Raw genomic sequence first — 25,795 nt, 5'->3', positions numbered from 1 at the left:
TCAAGAAGCCTATTGTGGGCTATAGAGTAAAATGTTATTGGCTTTAAGAATGTCATATTGGAGAATAATGCTATGGACTAACTTAGTTTCTACCAAACAAACAACACTAAATGGAAAGGGTTTATTTTGTAAACTTTGTTTTTACATTTCCATGGATGATAGTAATATTACTGTAGATGTGCTGTAAAATATTTAATTGATGATCCTGGTCTCTTAGACGTAGATATGATTGTTCACACAACGCAGATTTGTTGCAGAAATATCTGTGATTGTCCTAGTTATTTGAATGGGGCTTGCAGAAAGCCACATGTGTAATAAATAATGTAATTCAGATGTGTGTGTAAGAATTTTTAACATTTGTGCTTTATTTATTTTTATGCAAAATGAACTGATCTTGTTGGATTCTACTCATTTCTGCCTGGTGTAAACTGACATATCATAATCCTACTGCAAAAACCATCAGTGTGGACGCTTTGCATAGAGATAAATCAGTATGTGTCTTGCTAAATAGAGGCACACACTGGGTTAAACAATCCATTGCTTGTCCATCACTCTTTGGCTGCATCCACACCGGTGTTTCGTTACTGTATGTCTTTAGTTTTGTGCATTTTTGTATTCCAAGCTATTTGGACTAGTGATGTATGGCTGAGAAGGTTTTGTGTCCTAGAAACACAGCGTCCAGGTGCTTGCTGATAATCCATTATATAAAGGTGCATTTATTGTGGTGGTTCAGCACCTTTTTACCCAAAGTGCATCATGCTCTTAGGTGGTATTCTGGACATTTTCCACTTTCACTCATAGACATCAAAGCTGAATCATCCGTTTTCAGTGCAGATTTTATATGGTCAAAGAGTGAGTCCAAAATGCTGGAAAAGTCTAAGTAAAGGCTCCTCTGCCTTGGGATCCTCCTCTTCTATTTAAGGCCTCTTGCACATATCTCCAGCACTGCATTGTTCTTCCCAACCAGCATTTAACTAAAATGCCATATGGAAACTGATGGGGTAACAGATTTCATTGTTCTCACCCGTACATTGCATTCGTTGTGGTGTCAGACAGCTCCAGAGGTCCAGGTGTAAATCCGGTGGTCGGATCACAACATTTCATATCATGTTGGGATCAGTTTCTGGATCAGCACATGGAAATAAAATGCCTGAGGGCACCTGATATATTTTGCATTAATTTTTCCATCAATTGTAATCTGTTGAGCTACTTCAGGTTAAAACAAACCAGAGCCACTGTAATACTGTACCAAAGTTGTGTGTGACTCCAGCCCTATAGCATTCATTTGTATTTGTTTTTTTCAATCAGATGTTAGCTGAATAGTTGGAAATGGAATTGAACACTGTGGTACATGGTAACTACAACCACATAGAAATGACTAAAATGCTGTAACGTGATTTTGGTCTATTCAATTTAGCGATACAAAACATTAAACCATGTCCGTTTTAGGCCTCTTTCAGACGTCCATGTTGCACATGCGTGTTCTGTCCATTTTTTTCACAGATACCACACGTACCCATTATAATCTATGGTGCTATTCACATGTCTGTTTTTTTCTGGTATCATGGATGAAAAGGGCCAAAACAAGTCTATGGGTATATGAAAAACACATACAGCACATGGATGGCATCTGTGTGCTGACTGTGTTTAACATTGCAAAGTGTAGGAGAAGCTTAGTAATTGATTTATCCATCCATGAAAAACACTGATGACACACTGACCAAACACTGATGATACACTGATGGTAAGAATGGACCAAACACTGATGACGCTGACGGTAAGAACGGACCAAACACTGATGACACTGATGATAAGAACAGAACAAACACTGATGACAGTGATGGTAAGAACGGATCAAACACTGACGACACTGATGGTAAGAACGGACCAAACACTGATGACACTGATGGTAAGAACGGACCAAACACTGATGACACTGATGGTAAGAACGGACCAAACACTGACGACACTGATGGTAAGAACAGACCAAACACTGATGACACTGATGGTAAGAACGGACCAAACACTGATGACACTGATGGTAAGAACGGACCAAACACTGATGACACTGATAGGAAGAACGGACCAAACACTGATGACACTGATAGTCAGAACGGACCAAACACTGATGACACTGATGGTAAGATCGGACCAAACACTGATGACAGTGATGGTAAGATTGGACCAAACACTGATGACACTGATGGTAAGAACGGACCAAACACTGACGACACTGATGGTAAGAACAGACCAAACACTGATGACACTGATGGTAAGAACGGACCAAACACTGATGACACTGATGGTAAGAACGGACCAAACACTGATGACACTGATAGGAAGAACGGACCAAACACTGATGACACTGATAGTCAGAACGGACCAAACACTGATGACACTGATGGTAAGATCGGACCAAACACTGATGACAGTGATGGTAAGATTGGACCAAACACTGATGACAGTGATGGTAAGAACGGACCAAACACTGATGACACTGATAGTTAGAACGGACCAAACACTGATGACACTGATGGTAAGAACGGACCAAACACTGATGACACTGATAGTAAGAACGGATCAAACACTGACGACACTGATAGTAAGAACGGACCAAACACTGATGACACTGATAGTAAGAACGGACCCAACACTGATGACACTGATGGTAAGAACGGACCAAACATTCATAACACTGATGGTAAGAACGGACCAAACACTGATGATACTCTGATGATAAGAACGGACCAAACACTGATGACACTGATAGTAAGAACGCACCAAACACTGATGATACACTGATAGTAAGAAAGGACCAAACACTGATGATACACTGATGGTAAGAACGGACCAAACACCGATGACACTGATGATAAGAACGGACCAAACACTGATGATACACTGATGGTAAGAACGGACCAAACACTGATGACACTGATGATAAGAACGGACCAAACACTGATAATACACTGATAGTAAGAACGGACCAAACACTGATAATACACTGATAGTAAGAACGGACACACGGATCATACACATGACACACTGATGGTAAAAACGGACCCTTCACTGACGAGACACTGAACCAAAACACTGTTGACACCGGTACCATTTTTTCCACATTTGTATTTAAACACAGATGTGTGAATGAGGTCTTACTCAGATTTTAATTTAGTTTTTGGGACATAGTTACATTGACCAGACACAAATAAAGTTTTTTTTTGGATCATCCATGTATGTCTTTGCTGTATGTAACATTACCTAGTAGTTGTCGCTTAATTTCTACATATTATATAGAAATGTTTTCATTTTTGCAGGTTACAGTGCAATGGCTTTTGATGGAACCCCAAGTTATGGTCATACTCCATCTCACCATACAGCACAGTTTACTAACCATTCATTCAAACATGAAGACCCCATCAGCCAACAAACCTCCCTGGGTAAGTGCACTCTATATGTCTTATATGTGGGGCAAACTCTATGTACACGTCTGAGAATTATGTGGCTGTACTTCACCAATTTCTTATTAAGTAAAGCTCATATATTCCTTATATATAGTATACAATATTCTCGTTATTAGGGCTCACACTCATCAGCATTAATAAAATCGGTCCGATGTTGTTCCTGAAAAGTCGGACAAGTGTCATGCGAATGGAACGCAATTTTTATCAAAAAGCATCCGTATGACATGCGTATGCAATCTGTATGCAATGCAATCTTAACATTAGCTTTTACATAGAGTAATTCTCTGTCTTTTAAAGATAGTTTTCTAAGAAATATTCTTTAATACATACAGTATATTGATAGATTGATATATGTGAGTGAGATATATAATCGATACTTTGCATGTGTAGCTTACTATACATGTACTGTACATGTATTTAAGTAATAAATAAATTCATGAAAAAAATGTTGTGGTGTCCCCATAATTTTTATTAACTAGATGAGGGAAAGTAGACAGCTGGGGCTGATGTTTATAGCCTGGAAATTGGGTAATAAACATGGAGCTTCCCAGTCTATTAATATAAGCTCACAGCTTTGCACTTAGCCTTTGGTTATTAATAAGGGTGGACACCACAAAAAAATGATGTGTTTCCCCTATGGAAATTGGCCCTCTCCCAGACTAAGAATATCAGCCCTCAGCCTCCCAAGAAATGGCGTAATCCATCAGATAGGGGGTGTCTTATAGACGCCTCTCCATTACTAAGCCCTGGGGCCAATATCCATGGCCCCTTTCTAGCCTATTAATATCAGCCCGCAGCTGTCTGCCTAGCCTTTGCTAGTTATTAAAAATAGAGGGGACCCCACGTCATTTTTTTTATGGGGTCCACTCTTATTAATAACCAGTAAAGGCTGTGTACACAGCTATAAGCTGATATTAATAGCCTGAGAAGATCCATGTTTATTACCCCCTTCCCACACTATAAACATCAGCGCCCAGCTGTCTGCTTTCCCTCAGCTGGTTATGAATAATATAGGGGAATCCACGCCATTTTTTTCTTTTATTCTATCTATAGGTATTTTATTCTATTTTGACGGTTCATGATGTGAATTTACTGTACTCAGCTGATAAAATGTCGGGTTTCCTAAGAGATGTATGTGTGTGAAAATCACACGGCAAACGCATGGTCCATATGCCATGCGATTTTTTTCTCGCATCCATTGACTTGCATAGGCGAGTCTCATCCGATATACGCTGCCACTTACAGCATGCTACAATCTTTTTCTCAGTCCAATCTGAGCGGAGAAAAAAATTACAGATGAACACAGATTCATTGACTAACATTAGTCAGAGTGCAATCCAATTTTTTATTGGATTGCATTCGTCCATTTTAAACACAAATGAGTATGAGCCCTTACATTGTAATCTTGAAATGACTCAAATTCACCATTGCACATATACAGAAGTAATAGAAGTAATAGCATAGTTTGCCCTAAAATTATTTGGTAGATAGTATGTATACAGAGGTTTTACTTTTTGCAGCAGGTGTACCTGCATCTCTATATAAAATCATAAGTAGAAAAATTTATAATCACCCCTAGTCATTCTAAATGTCAAACTCATCCCTGCCAAATTCCCATGTGAGATAGAGAACACCGCACATTACATTGCTTGAGGATCCCTGCTAAGCCGAGCTTGTCTGAATACACAGTGTAATGCATACGGCTGCCTGCAATATTCAACCACCAAGACATTAGAGAAAAAATAATAATAATTTACTGATTATTTCTTCTATTTTGTTTTTTACTTTTCATATCTATCTGTCTATCTATCCATCTCATTTGCAGATAGTTGAGGCACAACTCTGAAATTTAGCCAGCTGATATTAGAGAACTACAGTATCTACGATTGTGCAGTGCCATTGTTTAGAACAGTCCAATCTATCAGTCTCTGGGACTTAATGCATTCCACATGTGATTTTCATGAGAAATGTGCATTGATAACATGAGGGTAATTGATGTAGCTGATGACATGTCAGGGTGATGTTTGTAAATTGGATATCGTTTCCCTGCAGGAGACCAGCAGTACTCTGTGCCTCCTCCAGTGTATGGCTGCCATACCCCTACTGACAGCTGCACCGGTAGCCAGGCCCTCCTGCTCAGATCCCCATACAACAGGTATGTTCCTCCGATGCCTAGATCTCCGCTATGTAACAGATTAGATAATTGTGGATCATCAATAACGTTTGTGACACACATGTATTAGTAGCGATGTCCATGAATCTTGGTTCTGGATATGTCATCATACAATTGTTTTTTACTTGTTACAACTTTGACAGCTGTAGCCTATCATACAACCCAATTATTAGTGTGTCTGAGAAAACAACCACTATGTTCACAAATCAGTCTGCACATGGACACTGCTGGCTGTGGTCCCTCATATAACTCTCAGGATGTGTGGAAAAATATGTAGTAATTGATAGACATGGCATACAAGATGATCTCCATACTTTCTGATATTTTATCTATGAGCTGGGCACTAGTGATGTGCAAGCGTGTATTGTTGACCCTTTCGACGAGCACGCTCGGCTGCTCGCCGAGTATTTGCGGCGTGCTCGGCATCTATGTTAGTGTCGCCGCAGCTGCATATGTCACGGCTGTTAGACACCTGTGACACATGCAGAGATTGCTTGTTTGTTAGGCAATCCTTGCAGGTGTCACAGGTGTCTAACAGCTGTGACACATGCAGCCACGGCGACACTAACATAGATGCCGAGCACGGCGCAAATACTCAGCGAACACCCAAGCATCCTTGAGTAAAGGGTTAAACGAGCACGCTCGCTCAACACTACTGGGCACCAACCTTGGCCATTAGCGATGCCTGGTATTGCAACTCAGCTCATTTTCCTTGAATGAGGCTTCCTCGCAATATCAGAATTAGCCAATGGACAAAAGGGGTGCTGTTTTGTAATCTGATACAAACCTTTACATTTGCTCTGATATATCTATGGGTCTCTATTGGGGTTTATGTCTGAAGCCCTGAAATAATGGGATTTGGGCACATCTGCTGACGGGGCCATTGACTTTAATGAAGCAGGCAGCGTCACTGTATGCTCTGTCAGACATAATGTTCAGCAGTATCCACCTATTTGACGCGGTGACCAAAATGTGGTCGACCACATATTGGTGCTAGGTTCAAATTGACAGATGCTACTGAAAGTGATATGTGACAGAGCACACAGTGACGCTGCCTGCTTCATTAAAGTTAATAGCCCCATCGGCAGATATGCCCAAATGTGAGCCTGATGGAGCCCCGGACGTGGCTAAAACGTCTTGTGAACATAGCCTTATTGTAAATAAATGTGTCACATTAGATTGATGCACATGGTAAACATATGGTAGAAATAATTGAGTTTAATAAGGCCGGGAAATAATATACATGGTGAAATACAGGAAAATATTGAATAGAAATACTAATGTATAATAGATAATCACTCACAAAACAATGTACATAAAAATGCAAGAAAACCATCATGGGGCGAAAAAAAAAAGCATGAATAATGATTTCTTCTTATGAATTGTGAAGGTCTTCCATTAAAACTAACATTTATTCACATCCAAAAATGAAATGACAGCGCTTGTGACAAATAAGTTCATGCATGTCTCACAGCTGAACTGGATAGGAAATTGCAGGATTCTGCAAATTCATAGTGATCATAGCTTGTGAAATTTGAGGGATTGTGACTGCAAACACACAGTCCCTGCAAACTCACAATCCCTGCAAACACACAATCCCTGCAAACACACAATCCCTTTAAACACACAATCCCTGCAAACACACAATCCCTGTAAACACACAATCCCTTTAAGCACACAACCCCTACAAACAAACAATCCCTGTAAACACACAATCCCTGTAAACACACAATCCCTGTAAACACACAATCCCTGCAAACACACAATCCCTTTAAACACACAATCCCTGCAAACAAACAATCCCTGTAAACACACAATCCCTGTAAACACACAATCCCTGCAAACAATCAATCCCTGTAAACACACAATCCCTTTAAACACACAATCCCTGTAAACACACAATCCCTGCAAACACACAATCCCTGCAAACACACAATCCCTTTAAACACACAGTCCCTGCAAACACACAATCCCTGTAAACACACAATCCCTGCAAACATACAATCCCTTTAAACACACAGTCCCTGCAAACACACAATCCATGTAAACACACAATCCCTGCAAACACACAATCCCTTTAAACACACAATCCCTACAAACAAACAATCCCTGTAAACACACAATCCTGTAAACACACAATCCCTTTAAACACACAGTCCCTGCAAACACACAATCCCTGTAAACACACAATCCCTGCAAACACACAATCCCTTTAAACACACAATCCCTACAAACAAACAATCCCTGTAAACACACAATCCCTGTAAACACACAATCCCTGCAAACACACAATCCCTGTAAACACACAATCCCTGCAAACACACAATCCCTCCAAACACACAATCCCTGCAAACACACAATCCCTGTAAACACACAATCCCTTTAAACACACAATCCCTGCAAACAAACAATCCATGTAAACACACAATCCCTGTAAACACACAATCCCTGCAAACACACAATCCCTGCAAACAATCAATCCCTGTAAACACACAATCCCTGTAAACACACAATCCCTGCAATCACACAATCCCTTTAAACACACAATCCCTACAAACACACAATCCCTGTAAACACACAATCCCTGCAAACACACAATCCCTGCAAACACACAATCCCTTCAACCTTCAATCCCTAGAAACACACAATCCCTGTAAACACACAATCCCTGCAAACACACAATCCCTTTAAACACACAATCCCTGTAAACACACAATCCCTGCAAACACACAATCCCTGCAACCTTCAATCACTAGAAACACACAATCTCTGCAACACACAAGTGTATAACTGTGTCGGGTGTCGAGGGAATTCCTACACTGCATTTAAACACAATCAAATGGAAAAATAATGAAAATATATTTCTAAATTCTGCAGCTAGTTCATACAGTATATATACAGTTGAAATCATATTAGCTTTTGCAGTTGTTAGTTTTGTTTCAATATATTATTTTTTTTTGACAGTAGAAGAAAACAGGAAAGATATTGGTGCTACTCAGTGACATTCATAGGCCCACACACCAAGGGCAATAAAATGACAGTGTTCCCAATTACAAATTTTAATTCACCATCTGCCAAGGTGCCCCAACTACATTTAGTACCTACTATGCCCTGTAGAGCAGATGCTGCTGTACGTGTAAGGTCTAAGCCGGGACAACTCTAGCATTATAGAATTGTTAAAAAGTTTTGTAAATTTTTTGGTGCTTTTAAAAGAAAATTTGAAAGAAAATTAATTTGAGAGAAATTTGATATTGTTCTTGAATGCCTGAATGTAAGTGTGAAAGGCGATGCTGTATGTTAATAGGTAAAGTTGCCTGCAGGTGATCTCCTTTCTGAGACACAGGCTTTAGACTGGGCTGAGATGTAATGCTGAAAGTAAATCTGTAAACTGAAAAATGTGGCTTTTCAGCTGTAGTTGGTACTTTTGTCTCCTCACCATTTCTCTTTATGGTTCCAGGTTACTTTTCGTGACAAATGTGACATGATAATATCCGACAGTCATGGCACAACTTTGTTACTAATTGATTATTATGTTCTCAGAGAAACATTTACTAGAACTATTGTTTGTAGTGTTACAGCTTCTATTTTCAATTCTTAAGGCAAAAAGTGGCCAGTTTTTGCTCTTTCCTGAGTATTGTTTTTTTTAACTGGTTTACAGTTGCAGAGAGATGGGCCTTTTAATACAGTGCATTTAATATGTTAATTTTTATGGTCTTTACCAAGGGGGGCATTACTCACAGGGCATCTATGCAAAGAAGCCTAAAAATAAGCCCCCCCCCCCAGATAATCCTGTGAGCAACACCCCTTGTACAGATCCTAAAATGAGCATATTGGGTGCACTGAATAAAAAGACCCTGATCTTTGGAACCCTATGGTGATTTTTAAAAAACTAAACTAAACTAAAAAAAAAAAAAATCAGAATGTTCAGAGGAAGAGCAGGAATAAACAGCAAAAACTGGACACTTTTCACCTGTGATAAGTTGTTTTTAAGTCATTGGGCTTAAAACAGCAAAATGACGATGGAAAAAACTAAAACTGAAGCAAAAGTATTCTGAGATACAAAAATGTTGAATTCTTAGGTAAATAAATATACTTAGAATTTTGAAATAAATAGAGCAATTTTAGACTGTTTTCAAACTTTTTCCCCAGAGATTGTCTTAATCAATTTAGAAATCTGACAAGTTTATGTAATTTTATTTAGACCTCTTCACAAAAGAGTTATGCTAGAATCAGATTTTGAGATGTAACTTACCTAAATCAAAATGCAGATTTTACTCTTAGAATTCTGAAGTTGTAATTCTGAATTCTGACTCTTTTTTTCAAAATTTTAACTTTTCATATCAGAAATGTGTAGTTAGTTTTGACATTGCCCCAAAGCCCTTTCATACTCTTCCATATTAAACAGAACCCAATAATAAAGGTTGCATGAACTTTTCTTAACTGCAATACCTGTCTGTGCAATAGTCTTAACTGCATGTCTGTGTTTTTCTATAGTGATTAACAATTTAGACATTTAAATCAATTGGACTTTAATGGACTTTGCTGTGTTTGCTGGTAAATTTCAGTTTCACCAAATATTATTGAACAGCTTTTAATCATAATTAACTCTGAAGAATTTCCACCTTTTTTGTAAGAGCAGAAAAGATATAGTGCAGGTTCAAGACACACTTAAAGTATCACATTCCCTTTCCTAACAATTTCAGCAGTGAATAGGAAATCATTTCTCAACTCTCGGTGAACTTGGATACAGTCCTGTATCACTCTGATAAGACTTGTCTGGTGACTGGTACAAACTGCACCATAAAACCAGTGGGGAAAATTAAGTCATATTTCCCTTAGGATGACTCCATATCCAATAAATATTGATGCATTCTGTCTTGGCATGAGATCTTTTCCTACATTTTCTTTCTTTAGTAATACGTGACGTGAAAGAATAGGTCTCATGTGTAGAAGAAAATGTGTTTTTTTACAGAACGTTACTCCCATAATGCTTTAGAATGGACAAAGCATTTAATTTTTTTTTAAATTTCTGGTGTTTAATGGATTATTTGGTGAGAGCAGTGGTAGTAGGGATGTGACAATGTCACTATCCATGTCCAGCTTTCATAAATTCTTGTTACCTAATAGTAAAGAGGTTGGGGCCATCCAAGACTGAGTCCTCCCTCTCCAGGCCCCCCTAGAAGGTGCCAGACTACTTCTATTCTATGTATGCCCTTGTACTGATCCATGTCATAGCAACATAAAATGATATCAGGTGGTAACCACATGCATTAGAAATGTTTGGCTGTAGGGAATGGTGTACTGGATTGGGCTGTATATTATCAGCCATAGTGTATTTCACGAAAGGAGTGACATTTACTATAGATGTTCGGTGGGTAAGGACATCAGAGAATAGCAGGGGATGTGAGATAAAATGAATGTAAATGAAATAAGGAAAGTACACAAGTAACCAATTAAATTACCAAACTGTTTAGTTCTAAAACTACTGGGGGAAATGAACCATTACTTGGTGCCAATTAAAACCCAAAACCATTTGTGTATTGCATAGGTTCCATTTGTCTAACAAGTAACAATCAAGATCCAGAGCAAAACTTACAGGACCCCATCTGCAGTGACCATCATCAGTGATGACTAAGGTCAAGAAATGGAAAGGTTATGATCAGCAGGACCAATGGTCATTGCTCTGTCCCATTGGTCTTTTCCTCCCTTCCTCTCCCACTTGGCATTCCGTTCTCTGCATTATAAAACATTCTTGCAACCCTCTCACTAAATAATGCTTTCTTACTTAGCACGGAGGCTATTTTAACGGTGGAAATAGGTCTTTCTCATAGACTGGGTCTCTTCCCAGTTGCTATGCCTTGCCTTTTACCTGGGCAGTTATGCCCATGTGGTACTCCACAATGGAAGCTGTTCTTATATTGACTCTTCACTCTGACTGATGGGGTTGGTCTTGTTCAGAGAAGATTCTATATTAATTTCTATCACTCACAGTTGATATGGATAGGAGTTATCTAAATCAGACAACTTTTAGAGACATAAAAATGTTTCACTAAACAGAATTGTTCTTTGCAAAGTAATTCCAGGCCTATTACTTAAAGTGGATGTACAGTTGAACCCTTTACTGCTCCTGTCATAAATGTTCTGTGCTATACATTGTGAGAAGAGCTACCAGGATGGTGAGCGGACTGCAAACTATGTCCTACAAGGAACAGTTAAAGTATCTAGGAATATTTAGCTTGCAAAAAAGAAGGCTAAGAGGAAACTTAATAGCAGTCTACAAATATATGAAGGCATGTCACAGTGTAGAAGGATCATCCTTATTCTCATTTGCACATGGAAACACAAGCAGCAATGGGATGAAACTGAAAGGGAGAAGATACAGATTAGATATTAGAAAAAACTTTGTGAAGGTGAAGGTGATCAATGAGTGGAACAGGCTCCAACGAGAGGTGGCGAGTTCTCCTTCAATGGAAGTCTTCAAACAGAGGCTGGACAGATGTCTGTGTGAGATGGTTTAGTGAATCCTGCATTGAGCAGGGAGTTGGACACGATGACCCTGGAGGTCCCTTCCATATCTAACATTCTATGATTCTATGATAAAAAGGGCACGGGCAGTCACCACCTGCTGCAATGACCCAGATTGAAGAATACTCCAATCTCCTGTGAGCTGCATCCTTAAAGAAAGAAAAAGTAAAATTCAGGGTTTCCATTTCTTAGGTTGGGTCAGTGTATATCCTGCTTTGTGTTTTAGTTTACATCTGGTATTTAACAAAAACATCGGATAGAAACTAATGGTGGAACTGATCCCATTGTTTGCAGTGGGATTGTTAACACCAGTCCAGTTCATCAGTTTTTAGCCAGTCTGGTTGCCTGATCATAACATTTCATGTAATAATGGGATCCTGCCCTGAACCAACGCCAGGGAGTTAATGGTAAAAAAAGCCTAAAGGCAACTGATGCAGTTTTACTTTAGATTTGCCTTAAGTTCTGATCCACTTTTTTTGCATCAGGTTAAAAATACTGAGTTGGAAGCAATGGACACATGTGAACCCAGCCTTACCATGGCTTCATCACTCACTGGAGAAAATGATAGACTAAAACTTTACCTATGATGATGCTTAATGCATGCACCCTCTGTGTAGGACTTTTATAGGTATCCTACTAAAGTAACATACATTTTCTGCCATTGTTATTACATTGTATATAAATTGGTTAATAATAATAATTATTTTTATTCATCATCACTATTATGATTTGTAGCCAAGTATTCTGCTATCTATACACTTAGCTTTCAGTTGTTGAACCTAGCCCATTGCTGGCCTCTCGGACAGTGAATAAGCTGTCCCAGCCACAGGAGTCTCACCTCCAGGGTCTGAAGATTGGAGGAGTTGCAGTGTAGATTAAAGCTTCATCCACTGCAGGGGTCAAGAACTCGTCATCCTTACTCTGCAGGCCAAAACAAACTCAGAATGATCTACTACTGAGTTCCTTTAAAGTTTCTTTTTTTCACTTGGACTTGGTTTCCTTTTATTCTTCTCCAAAGTACATTAATCCAATTCAATCTTTCTACGCATTTAGCAGTAGAGAAGAAATGTGCTTGCAGGGTTTTGATAACAGATTATTTTTAGACACAACTGAATGGAAACTATTTTTACACAATAACATAAAGCCATAAGCCCATGACTGTGCTTGAATTTTCAGATGGCTCCATCCAAAGTGAATTCACTCTTAGTTGGTACAAGTAAGGCTAGGGTCACATGAGCATAGAGTTTCTCATCTGAGAGAATCATGTCGATTATGCAAATCACACTCTAATCACACTCTGCTCCAAGTGTCAGCACAGTGTGATCCTCTCGGATGAGGAGAAGATGGAGAAAAAAATTTACTTGCATGGCCGAATGTGATCCGACCTCTGTCCGAGGAAAAAATCGGACATGTGCACGGCCCCCAAAATATGGTCACCTACACAAGCCCTTATCGCCCAATATCGAAACAAGCTCGAGTTTGATCCAATATTCGGATCGCACTCTGCCATGTAAGTCACTGAGTCCATGGAAAACATTGGATTGAACTCAGATGTCATCTGAGTACAGTCTGATTTCCATGAACTGACAGAATGGAGAAGATGGAGAAATTTTTTTCTCCATCTTCTCTGCATCTGAGAGAATCGGAGCACTCTATACTGATACTTGGATCAAACTCTGATCAGAGTGTGATTTGTATAATCGACCCGATTCTCTTGGATGAGAGAATCTACGCTCGTGTGACTCTAGCCTCATGGTGAATTCAGATTAGATGGTATTGCTGTGGATTTGCACTCAGTACAGTAGCAGACTAGTGGATAAGATATTAACAAATCTCCTCCATATTCTGCAGGAATTTTCTGCATGGAAATTGACACAAGGATTAGATTCAGTTGAGAATTAGATATTCACAACTAGTCCCTAGTGCCCAGGATTTAGGTTAAGATTGCTTGTGGTTCTACAGCGAAATTCATGTGCATGATCAGTTAATATATATATACACTGCTCAAAAAATAAAGGGAACACTCAAATAACACATTCTAGATCTGAATGAATGAAATATTCTCATTGAATACTTTGTTCTGTACAAAGTTGAATGTGCTGACAACAAAATCACACAAATATCATCAATGGAAATCAAATTTATTAACCAATGGAGGCCTGGATTTGGAGTCACCCCCAAAATTAAAGTGGAAAAACACACTACAGGCTGATCCAACTTTGATGTAATGTCCTTAAAACAAGTCAAAATGAGGCTCAGTATTGTGTGTGGCCTCCACGTGCCAGTATGACCTCTCTACAACGCCTGGGCATGCTCCTGATGAGGTTGCAGATAGTCTCCTGTGGGATCTCCTTCCCAGCCTGAACTAAAGCATCCGCCAACTCCTGGACAGTCTGTGGTGCAACGTGACGTTGGTGGATGGAGCGAGACATGATGTCCCAGATGTGCTCAATCGGATTCAGGTCTGGGGAACGGGTGGGCCAGTCCATAGCTTCAATGACTTAATCTAGCAGGAACTGTTGACACACTCCAGCCACATGAGGTCTGGCATTGTCCTGCATTAGGAGGAACCGAGGACCAACCACACCAGCATATGGTCTCACAAGGGGTCTGAGGATCTCATCTCGGTACCTAATGGCAGTCAGGCTACCTCTGGCGAGCACATGGAGGGCTGTGCGGCCCTCCAAAGAAATGCTACCCCACAGCATTACTGACCCACTGCCAAACCGGTCATGCTGAAGGATGTTGCAGGCAGCAGATCGCTCTCCACGGCGTCTCCAGACTCTGTCACGTCTGTCACATGTGCATCATTGTGAACCTGCTTTCAACTGTGAAGAGCACAGGGCGCCAGTGACGACTTTGCCAATCCTGGTGTTCTGTGGCAAATGCCAAGCATCCTGCACGGTGTTGGGCTGTGAGCACAACCCCCATCTGTGGACGTCGGGCCCTCATACCACCCTCATGGAGTCGGTTTCTAACCGTTTGTGCAGACACATGAACATTTGTGGCCTGCTGGAGGTCATTTTGCAGGGCTCTGGCTGTGCTCCTCCTGTTCCTCCTTGCACAAAGGCGGAGGTAGTGGTCCTGCTGCTGGGTTGTTGCCCTCCTACAGCCCCCTCCACATCTCCTGGTGTACTGGCCTGTCTCCTGGTAGCGACTCCAGTCTGGACACTACGCTGACAGACACAGCAAACCTTCTTGCCACTGCTCGCATTGATGTACAGTACAGACCACAAGTTTGGACACACCTTCCCATTTAAAGATTTTTCTGTATTTTCATGACTTTGAAAATTGTACATTCACACTGAAGGCATCAAAACTATGAATTAACACATGTGGAATTATATACTTAACAAAAAAGTGTGAAACAACTGAAAATATGTCTTATATTCTAGGTTCTTCAAAGTAGCCACCTTTTGCTTTGATGACTGCTTTGCACACTCTTGGCATTCTCTTGATGAGCTTCAAGAGGTAGTCACCGGAAATGGTTTTCACTTCACAGGTGTGCCCTGTCAGGTTTAATAAGTGGGATTTCTTGCCTTATAAATGGGGTTGGGACCATCAGTTGTGTTGTGCAGAAGTCTGGTGGATACACAGCTGATAGTCCTACTGAATAGACTGTTAGAATTTGTATTATGGCAAGAAAAAAGCAGCTAAGTAAAGAAAAATGAGTGGCCATCATTACTTTAAGAAATGAAGGTCAGTCAGTCCGAAAAATTGGGCAAACTTTGAAAGTGTCCCCAAGTGCAGTTGCAAAAACCATCAAGCGCTACAAAGAAACTGGCTCACATGAGGACCACCCCAGGAAAGGAAGACCAAGAGTCACCTCTGCTTCTGAGGATAAGTTTATCCGAGTCACCAGCCTCAGAAATCGCAGGTTAACAGCAGCTCAGATTAGAGACCAGGTCAGTGCCACACAGAGTTCTAGCAGCAGACACATCTCTACAACAACTGTTAAGAGGAGACTTTGTGCAGCAGGCCTTCATGGTAAAATAGCTGCTAGGAAACCACTGCTAAGGACAGGCAACAAGCAGAAGAGACAAATTTGGGCTAAAGAACACAAGGAATGGACATTAGACCAGTGGAAATCTGTGCTTTGGTCTGATGAGTCCAATTTTGAGATCTTTGGTTCCAACCACCGTGTCTTTGTGCGACGCAGAAAAGGTGAACGGATGGACTCTACATGCCTGGTTCCCACCGTGAAGCATGGAGGAGTAGGTGTGATGGTGTGGGGGTGCTTTGCTGGTGACACTGTTGGGGATTTATTCAAAATTGAAGGCATACTGAACCAGCATGGCTACCACAGCATCTTGCAGCGGCATGCTATTCCATCCGGTTTGCGTTTAGTTGGACCATCATTTATTTTTCAACAGGACAATCACCCCAAACACACCTCCAGGCTGTGTAAAGGCTATCTGACCAAGAAGGAGAGTGATGGGGTCCTACGTCAGATGACTTGGCCTCCACAGTCACCAGACCTGAACCCAATCGAGACGGTTTGGGGTGAGCTGGACCGAGAGTGAAGGCAAAAGGGCCAACAAGTGCTAAGCATCTCTGGGAACTCCTTCAAGATTGTTGGAAGACCATTTCCGGTGACTACCTCTTGAAGCTCATCAAGAGAATGCCAAGAGTGTGCAAAGCAGTCATCAAAGCAAATGGTGGCTACTTTGAAGAACCTAGAATATAAGACATATTTTCGCTTGTTTCACACTTTTTTGTTAAGTATATAATTCCACATGTGTTAATTCATAGTTTTGATGCCTTCAGTGTGAATGTACAATTTTCAAAGTCATGAAAATACAGAAAAATCTTTAAATGAGAAGGTGTGTCCAAACTTGTGGTCTGTACTGTACCTTCCAGGATGAGCTGCACTACCTGAGCAACTTCTGTGGGTTGTAGAGTCCATCTCATGCTACCATTAGTGTGAATGCACAAACAACATTCAAAATTGACCAAAACATCAGCTAGAAAGCATTGGTACTGAGATGTGGTCTGTGGTCCCCGCCTGCAGAACCACTCCTTTATTGCCAATAATTTCCATCTATTGTCTATTCCATTTGCACAACAGCATGTGAAATTGATTGTCAATCAGTGTTGCTTCGTAAGTGGACAGTTTGATTTCACAGAAGTTTGATTTACTTGGAGTTATATTCTGTTGTTTAAGTGTTCCCTTTATTTTTTTTGAGCAGTATATATATATATATATATATATATATACATATATTCTTGAAACTATGTTTTTCTCTGAAACGCCACGGTATCTTAGAAAAAGACAAACCTAGGTGCAATTATGCAGCTCGGCTCTGATTCATGCTGCCCGTGGTTTGCGCAGCATTAAATATCAATAATAATAACATGGAGAGAAATGGTGAACATTCACTATTATTACAATCCTCTATTTAGCTTTTATCCTAAAATATCTATCTATCTATCTATCTATCTATCTATCTATCTATCTATCTATCTATCTATCCATCCATCCATCCATCCATGAGGGTATTAACAACAGACCCATGGGGTTAGTGAAATATGGAAAGAAATGTGTTGCTAATGATCCTAATGATTTCTGCAGGTTTATGTAGCTGTCCTCGTTTCAGCTTTGACTTATATGCGTTCCATTCGGAGGCATCATTTAGTTCCAAATTTGCAGAACAATACAAAACACTTCATTTATTTCTGTCTATTCTTATCCAAGATGATCCCAGATAATTATTCTGTTTAACAATGGGTAGCCCAGATCTTACATTTAAAATCATGCAGTATAGTAAAACTGTCGTCACTTTTATACTGCTGGAGGGTTTCACTTGTCAGAAGCCCAAAACATTCCAAAGTTTAACTCTCCATATGCTTCTAATTTCCACAGTCTTACTGTCGAATATTAAAAAAAATGGTATCATTTCATTTTATCTCAATTTTTATGACAATATTCTACATTAGTATTCTATCTATCTATCTATCTATCTATCTATCTATCTATCTATCTATCCATCTATCTATCTATCTATTATATATATATCTATCTATTATCTATCTATCCATCTATCTATCTATCTATCTATCTATCTATCCATCTATCTATCTATCCATCTATCTATCATCTATCTATTATCTATCTATTATATATCTATCTATTATCTATCTATCTATCATCTATCTATCTATCTATCTATCATCTATCTATCTATCTATATCACTATTAAAGTAGTTATATGTTCTTAAAGTAAATTTTCAAATCCATAAAACTTGGACAAATAAGCCAAAAGGGCCCAATTTCTTACATAACTGACCATTGGTTGTTAATTCCTTTGATCCTTTTTTTTTAGAAAGGCCTATATGTGAAATTACAATGAGTTTATGATGATGACGTTTAAGGTAACATGCATACAGTATGTTGTTTTCTCTGGTGAATCTAATATATCTCAATCAGGGGCAGATTAAGAGTAGCCTTGGCCCCGGGCAGTTTAGAGGGCATTCCTCCCCAGCACTTGATGTATCACGTGATATGCCACATGATTCCCTCAAGAGATCATAGGTCAAGTGATTAACACACAAGTTCTCTGGTGCACATCTGCAGATGCAAAATGATAGAGACATTTCCCCTTATGTACAGCTCTATAGATAACATAGCGCTATACATAATACAGGATACTATAAACAAGAGGACGCTATATAATACGGGATGGCGCTATATATACCAAAAGGGGATACTAAATAATATGAGATGGCGCTATATATTACATTAGGGGATGCTATTTAATGTCATAATGTCATCTACTTACACTTTCTCTGCTCCTCTTCTCTGCCGGCGATATCTCTCCAAATCCTGGTCCTCCTCACCACATCCCCACAATCACTTCTATCTCTCATCCACAATCTATCACAAATTTCCACAACCTTTCTAACTTTATACCCATCCGCCCAGCCTCACTAACAGGAGCTCTATGGAACGCTCGCTCTGTCTGCAACAAACTTTGCTACATCCATGATCTTTTCATTACTAACAAACTTTCCTTTCTCTACTTCACCAAAACCTGGCTCACCTCGTCTGACACGGCCTCTCCTGCTGCACTTTCAGCGTTCCACTGAGTCCCCTGCTCGCCTTTAGGGTGCACACTGATGCACTGATGCACCTCCATCCTCCTACTGCTATCCCCTGATGAACCCCTAACCAAGGAGGGGGGGACGCATCGGGTTTTATTTTGGAGAATTAACAAGATATGTACAACCTTTCTTGTCATTATAAAATTGAGGGAGACTTTATGTTATGGTGCAACTGTGCAACGGGTGTCCTATTATGGATATGCAATATAGATATAAATTGAATAATTGATCTCTGATTGTAAGCTGCAATAACTACTTAGTATTCTATATTTGTTCGTGTTTTTTGTCCTGGATCAACTGTTTACCCTATAAATTCATAAGCGTCCTCCTGTTTGTTATATACCTCCACCCGTATATTTCGTATGGCTAATGTGAAGGGGGATGTGGTGTCACTTATAGTGGTACTATATTCACTATCTTTATCTATCTATTCTACCCTGATAATCCCTTGTGCACTGCAGGGAAGCTTAATATATAGGGCTAGTCAACGATGAGCGGGGGAACCAAGAAACAGTAGGGTTATACATCTGCTGTCAGGCAGGGACCTGATTAGGGCCAGAATTAGGCCCCAAGAGATAAATTGCTGCTTATCATATATACATTATCTCTTTCATATCTGATAAAGGTATAATATTTTGGTATATTAAGTGACACCACACTCTAGCTATTGTTCATATAAGTAGACGCTATATATAGGGCTAAGTAGGGACCAATAGGGTCAGCCTACGTGGTGCGGGGGCGCCAATCTTGTTTATCAAGTAGGGTGCCAAAGCGAGGGCCCTGTCAGGGACCTAATAGATCACCTATTGTCCCCACTGACTTATGATTGATTTTCTATTTATTTTCATTGTTTGTTCATCCATGTGGTGGTATATTAGTATTTTTAATATATTTAATAAAGAGTATTTTTAAAGGTTTTTTTTTTCTTCTGCTTCAGGTTTACTCACCTGCTCTGACACAGCCTCTCCAGCTGCACTTTTGTACAGTGGATTCCATCTTTTCACACACCCCAGCCCCAGCAGCAAACATGGTGTTGGAGTAGGTTTTCTCCTGTCAGATAACTGCTCTTTCACCCAAATCCCATTGCCACCCTTCATTATTCTCCCTTCTTTTGAGGTGCACTCTGTGTGCATCTACTCCCCCTCCAACCTCCAACTGGCTGTCATTTAATGCCCCCAGGGCCAACACCACCTTTTTTTGATAACTTCACCACCTGGATGCTTCATTACCTTTCCGCTTTCATCTCCACTATCCTCATGGGTGACTTCAACATTCCCATTGACATTTTTCACTCATCTGTCTCTAAGCTGCTATCTCTCACTGTCACTGTCAGCAACTCCCAAAGAGGGTCACACATCGTCACCCGCCTCTGTTCCTTATGTAACCTCTCTAACTCATCTCTCCCTCTGTCTGACCACAACCTACTTACATTCCCTTACCTCTCCTTTCCAGGTGCATAATCCCCACTCCACAAACTTGCATACCATCGTGGAGATCTCAAACACCTTGATTTACACTCACTCTCTGAATCCCTTCTCTCTCTTGCAGACATAAGTTCCTTACACACTGCAGATGCGGCTGCCGCTTCTTATAACACTACAGCAGCTGCAGCTCTTGAATCGGTTGCCCCCTCACACATACCAAAGCAATCACAGGCAACCCCGCCACTCGAGCCTGATTAAAAAACTGAGGCTGGCTTCCAGGGTTGCTGATCATAGATGGAAGCTATATGATTTTTATAATAATTAATAATAAAAGTTATATTTTATATACAATACAGACCAAAAGTTTAGACACACCTTCTCATTTAAAGATTTTTCTGTTTTTTCATGACTATGAAAATTGTACATTTACACTGATGGCATCAAAACTATGAATTAACACATGTGGAATTATATACACAAAAAAGTGTGAAACAACTGAAAATATGTCTTGTATTCTAGGTTCTTCAAGGTAGCCACCTTTTGCTTTGTTGACTGCTTTGCACACTCTTGGCATTCTCTTGATGAGCTTCAAGAGGTAGTCACCGGAAATGGTCTTCCAACAATCTTGAAGGAGTTCCCAGAGCACTTGTTGGCCCTTTTGCCTTCACTCTGTGGTCCAGCTCACCCCAAACCATCTCGATTGGGTTCAGGTCTGGTGACTGTGGAGGCCAAGTCATCTGGTGTAGCACCCCATCACTCTCCTTCTTGGTCAAATAGCCTTTACACAGCCTGGAGGTGTGTTTGGGGTCATTGTCCTGTTGAAAAATAAATGATGGTCCAACTAAACGCAAACCGGATGGAATAGCATGCCGCTGCAAGATGCTGTGGTAGCCATGCTTGTTCAGTATGGCTTCAATTTTGAATAAATCCCCAACAGTGTCACCAGCAAAGCACCCCCACACCATCACACCTCCTCATTCATGCTTCACGGTGGGAACCAGGCATGTAGAGTCCATCCGTTCACCTTTTCTGCGTCGCACAAAGACACGGTGGTTGGAACCAAAGATCTCAAATTTTGACTCATCAGACCAAAGCACAGATTTCCACTGGTCTAATGTCCATTCCTTGTGTTCTTTAGCCCAAACAAGTCTCTTCTGCTTATTGCCTGTCCTTAGCAGTGGTTTCCTAGCAGCTATTTTACCATGAAGGCCTGCTGCACAAAGTCTCCTCTTAACAGTTGTTGAAGAGATGTGTCTGCTGCTAGAACTCTGCGTGGCATTAACCTGGTCTCTAATCTGAGCTGCTGTTAACTTGCGATTTCTGAGGCTGGTGACTCAGATAAACTTATCCTCAGAAGCAGAGGTGACTCTTGGTCTTCCTTTCCTGGGGCGGTCCTCATGTGAGCCAGTTTCTTTGTAGCGCTTGATGGTTTTTTCAACTGCACTTGGGGACACTTTCAAAGTTTTCCCAATTTTTCGGACTCACTGACCTTCATTTCTTAAAGTAATGATGGCCACTCGTTTTTCTTTACTTAGCTGCTTTTTTCTTGCCATAATACAAATTCTAACATTCTATTCAGTAGGACTATCAGCTGTGTATCCACCAGACTTCTGCACAACACAACTGATGGTACCAACCCCATTTATAAGGCAAGAAATCCCACTTATTAAACCTGACAGGGCACACCTGTGAAGTGAAAAGCATTTCCGGTGGCTACCTCTTGAAGCTCATCAAGAGAATGCCAAGAGGGTGCAAAGCAGTCATCAAAGCAAAAGGTGGCTACTTTGAAGAACCTAGAATATAAGACATATTATCAGTTGTTTCACACTTTTTTGTTAAGTATATAATTCCACATGTGTTAATTCATAGTTTTGATGCCTTCAGTGTGAATGTAAAATTTTCATAGTCATGAAAATACAGAAAAATCTTTAAATGAGAAGGTGTGTCCAAACTTTTGGTCTGTACTGTACACTCTTTCCTTTCTCTTTACCCCCCCTTGAGGTTTCTATAATTTAGTGGTGGTGCACACCAGTGTGCAATCATGTCCAATGAGATGTAACAACATCTATATCACCTCCTCATAACTACTAAGCCCTCCTCCTCCAAAACCAGCTTCTCCGCCATTACGGAAGATCAACTTTTCTCTCTACTCTCCAGATCACATCTCACCACCAGTGCACTCCACTCGATCTCGCCCCAACTCATCTCAAACCTCACCCCAGTCTTCATCGCAACGCTAACCCATCTCTTCAATCTGTCACTAATAACTGGTATTTTCATCTCTTGATTCAAACATGCCTCGATCACACCCATCCTCAAAAAGCCCTCCCTTGACCCATCCTCTCTCCAATGCCTCAAAACTACTGGAACAACATAAACATCTTGAACTGTCCCCCCACCTCTCCTCCTGCTCCCACTTTAACCGCTTACAATCTTTCTTCTGACCTCATCATTCCTCTGAAACTGCCCTGACTAAAGTCCCCAACGACCTACTTACTGCCAAATCCAAGCAACGCTATTCTGTCCTCCTTCTGGATCTGTCCTCTGCCTTCGACATAGTGGACCATTCCCTCTTACTACAGATTCTCTCATCTCTTGGCATCACAGACTTGGCCCTATCTTGGATCTCTCCATATGTAACAGAATGGACATTCAGTGTCTACCATTCACAAACCACCTCCTCATCTCGCCCTCTATCTGTTCGTATCCCCCAAGGTTCAGTTCTAGGATCCCTGCTCTTCTCCATTTACACCTTCGGCCTGGGAAAGCTCATAGAGTCTCACGGCTTCCAGTACCACCTCTATGCTGATGACACACAGATCTACCTCTCTGGACCTGATATCACCTCTTAGCTACCCAGAATCCCACAATGTCTGTCCACTATTTCATCTTTCTTCTCAGCTAGATTTCTCAAGCTTAACATAGATAAAACAGAATTCATAATTTTTCCCACATCTCACTTAATATGCCCCCAACAGATCTATCCATAAAAGTCAATGGTTGTTCACTTTCCCCAGTGCCGCAAGCTCGCTGCCTGGGGTTAACCCTTGACTCTGATCTCTCCTTCAAACAACATATTGAAGCCCTTTCCACTTCCTGCCGACTCCAACTCAAAAATATTTCCCGCATCCGCACATTCCTTAATCAAGAATTTGCAAAAACACTAGTGCGTGCCTTCATCATCTCCCACCTTGACTACTGCAACCTCCTGCTTTGTGGCCTCCCTTCTAACACTCTTGCACCCCTCCAATCTATGTTAAACTCTGCAGCCTGACTAATCGACCTGTCTGCCCTCTATTCCCCAGCCTCTCTACTCTCTGTCAATCCCTTCACTGTCTTCTCATTGGCTATGGACTCCAGTTCAAAATCCTAACCATGACATACAAAGCCATCCACAACCTGTCTCCTCCATACATCTGTGACCTAGTCTCCTGGTACTTACCTGCATGCAACCTCCGATCCTCCCAAGTTCTCCTTCTCTGCTCCCCTCTTATCTCCTCTTCCCACAATCGCATACAAGACTTCTGACTCGCCCAGGGGGATATATGGGGGAGACTCGGTACCCGGGCGTTTATCTTCTTTGTAGGATATCACGGCAGTCGGCTCCCGGGCTCGTCCTCTGGGTCACTCTTTAAAAGGGGTTTTGTTAACAGTTTGTCTCGTGACACCACCTGTGGTTTCTGGTAATGGTTACTAGTGCTGCTGCAGACCTCTGGGGGGTGATGGGATGGCAGCTGGGATGTTTCTGCTCCCCACAGGTGGAGCGGGCCCCCGGGGCATGGTTGATGGAAGGGATTCAGGGCGTTGTAACGTAGGAGGGATGATGGCGCAGCGGCAATAACAGACAGAGACAGTGGAGTGCAGTCGTCCGATTTTACTCACAGTTCTTTTTAGATTCCTCAGGTACACTGTACAGGTTAGTGCTTCCCACGTCGCGCTGCGTTCACCAAGCAGGGGTTCAGAAGTCCCTCCGGCAATTCGAGAGTACTTATCGGGACCCCCTTTCTATATGTTCCTTTCCTCAGCCGACTTTCCGCGCTGGGTCTCTCCCTCCTGCCCTGCGCCTCACAAACTGAGTCCCAAGATGGCGTCCTCGTATCCTTCAGGGTCACCTGGAGTTCCCTGATCCTACCCGGCTACCTTTCTTGGCTACTTTGATGCGAGTATGGCAACTGCACCATAAAAGTCAGAAGCCTCCGGTTTCCTAGCCGAGACTTGAAGCGACACAACTAGCCCAGGGACCGGTTCCCTTCTTGCGGCCTGGTCCCTCTGACACTTGACAGATTAGAGCATACGGGTGGCTTCCTGCTCCTTCCGTACCCCTACTTTTCACTCCCTCTAACTAAGATGGATCCCCTATTTATACTCCTAACAAATGCTCCCCTAAACTCCTTCCTCCACCCACACCCACTACTTGGTTCCCCCTCACTCTGGTTCCCCCCACTCCAGCCAGGGACAGGGCTCAGCAGAACGTAGTGCATCTTGCCCTTCCAGCCAGCCTGGAGCAGTGTAGTGTTGGATGCAGGTGTTGGGGTCCCGGGCTGTACCCTTTCTTTACCAGAGAGTGATGCACCACGGATGCAGTACCTCTGTGGCGACTGAACCCGCAGGGGCGCCACACTTCTCCCGTGCATCCCCCTACTCTGAAACTCTCTACCACAACATATCAGACTCTTGCCTACTGTGGAAACCTTCAACAGGAACCTTAAACCTACCTCTTCCTACAAACCTACAACCTGCAGTAACCCTCGTTCCACCATACCTCTGCACGACCAGCTCTACCCTCATCTACTGTATCCTCACCCATTCCTTGTAGATTGTGAGGCCTTGCGGGCAGGGTCCTCTCTCCTTTTGTACCAGTCAGTGTATTGTTCAAGATTATTGTACTTTTTTTTTCTTACGTATGCCCCTTTCACATGTAAAGCGCCATGGAATAAATGGCATAATAATAAATTATAATAATAATCTAATCTTTTTTTCAAATATATTTTAATTAAAAATTCCCTACTGCTCCCTCACTACACTAACTGCTTCATGCATGCTGGGATACTCAACCCAATATAGGGAGCTTTCAGAAAAAAACAGTACACTCAATGTAATCATCAGGA

The 25,795-nt window shown here is 41.3% G+C and overlaps 1 protein-coding gene across 4 annotated transcripts in view; it reads left to right on the top strand.

Annotated features, from left to right (window-relative positions):
• WT1 (WT1 transcription factor) overlaps positions 1–25,795 on the top strand; it is an 89,016-nt gene that overhangs the window by 5,654 nt on the left and 57,567 nt on the right. For 3 of the 4 annotated variants that reach the window (XM_073659439.1, XM_073659438.1, XM_073659442.1), the window contains exons 2-3: positions 3,318–3,440; positions 5,517–5,619. In XM_073659439.1, coding sequence (XP_073515540.1) covers positions 3,318–3,440; positions 5,517–5,619 — 226 coding nt within the window. Of the gene's footprint in view, positions 1–3,317; positions 3,441–5,516; positions 5,620–16,377; positions 16,381–25,795 lie in introns of all 4 variants that reach the window. The other variant, XM_073659441.1, reaches the window with a different exon arrangement.

This window comes from Phyllobates terribilis, unplaced genomic scaffold (genome assembly GCF_046119375.1).
Source record: "Phyllobates terribilis strain yellow unplaced genomic scaffold, ASM4611937v1 Scaffold_13__5_contigs__length_258822181, whole genome shotgun sequence".
Taxonomy (NCBI): Eukaryota; Metazoa; Chordata; class Amphibia; order Anura; family Dendrobatidae; genus Phyllobates; species Phyllobates terribilis.
This window is presented reverse-complemented; position numbering and strand designations above follow the sequence as displayed.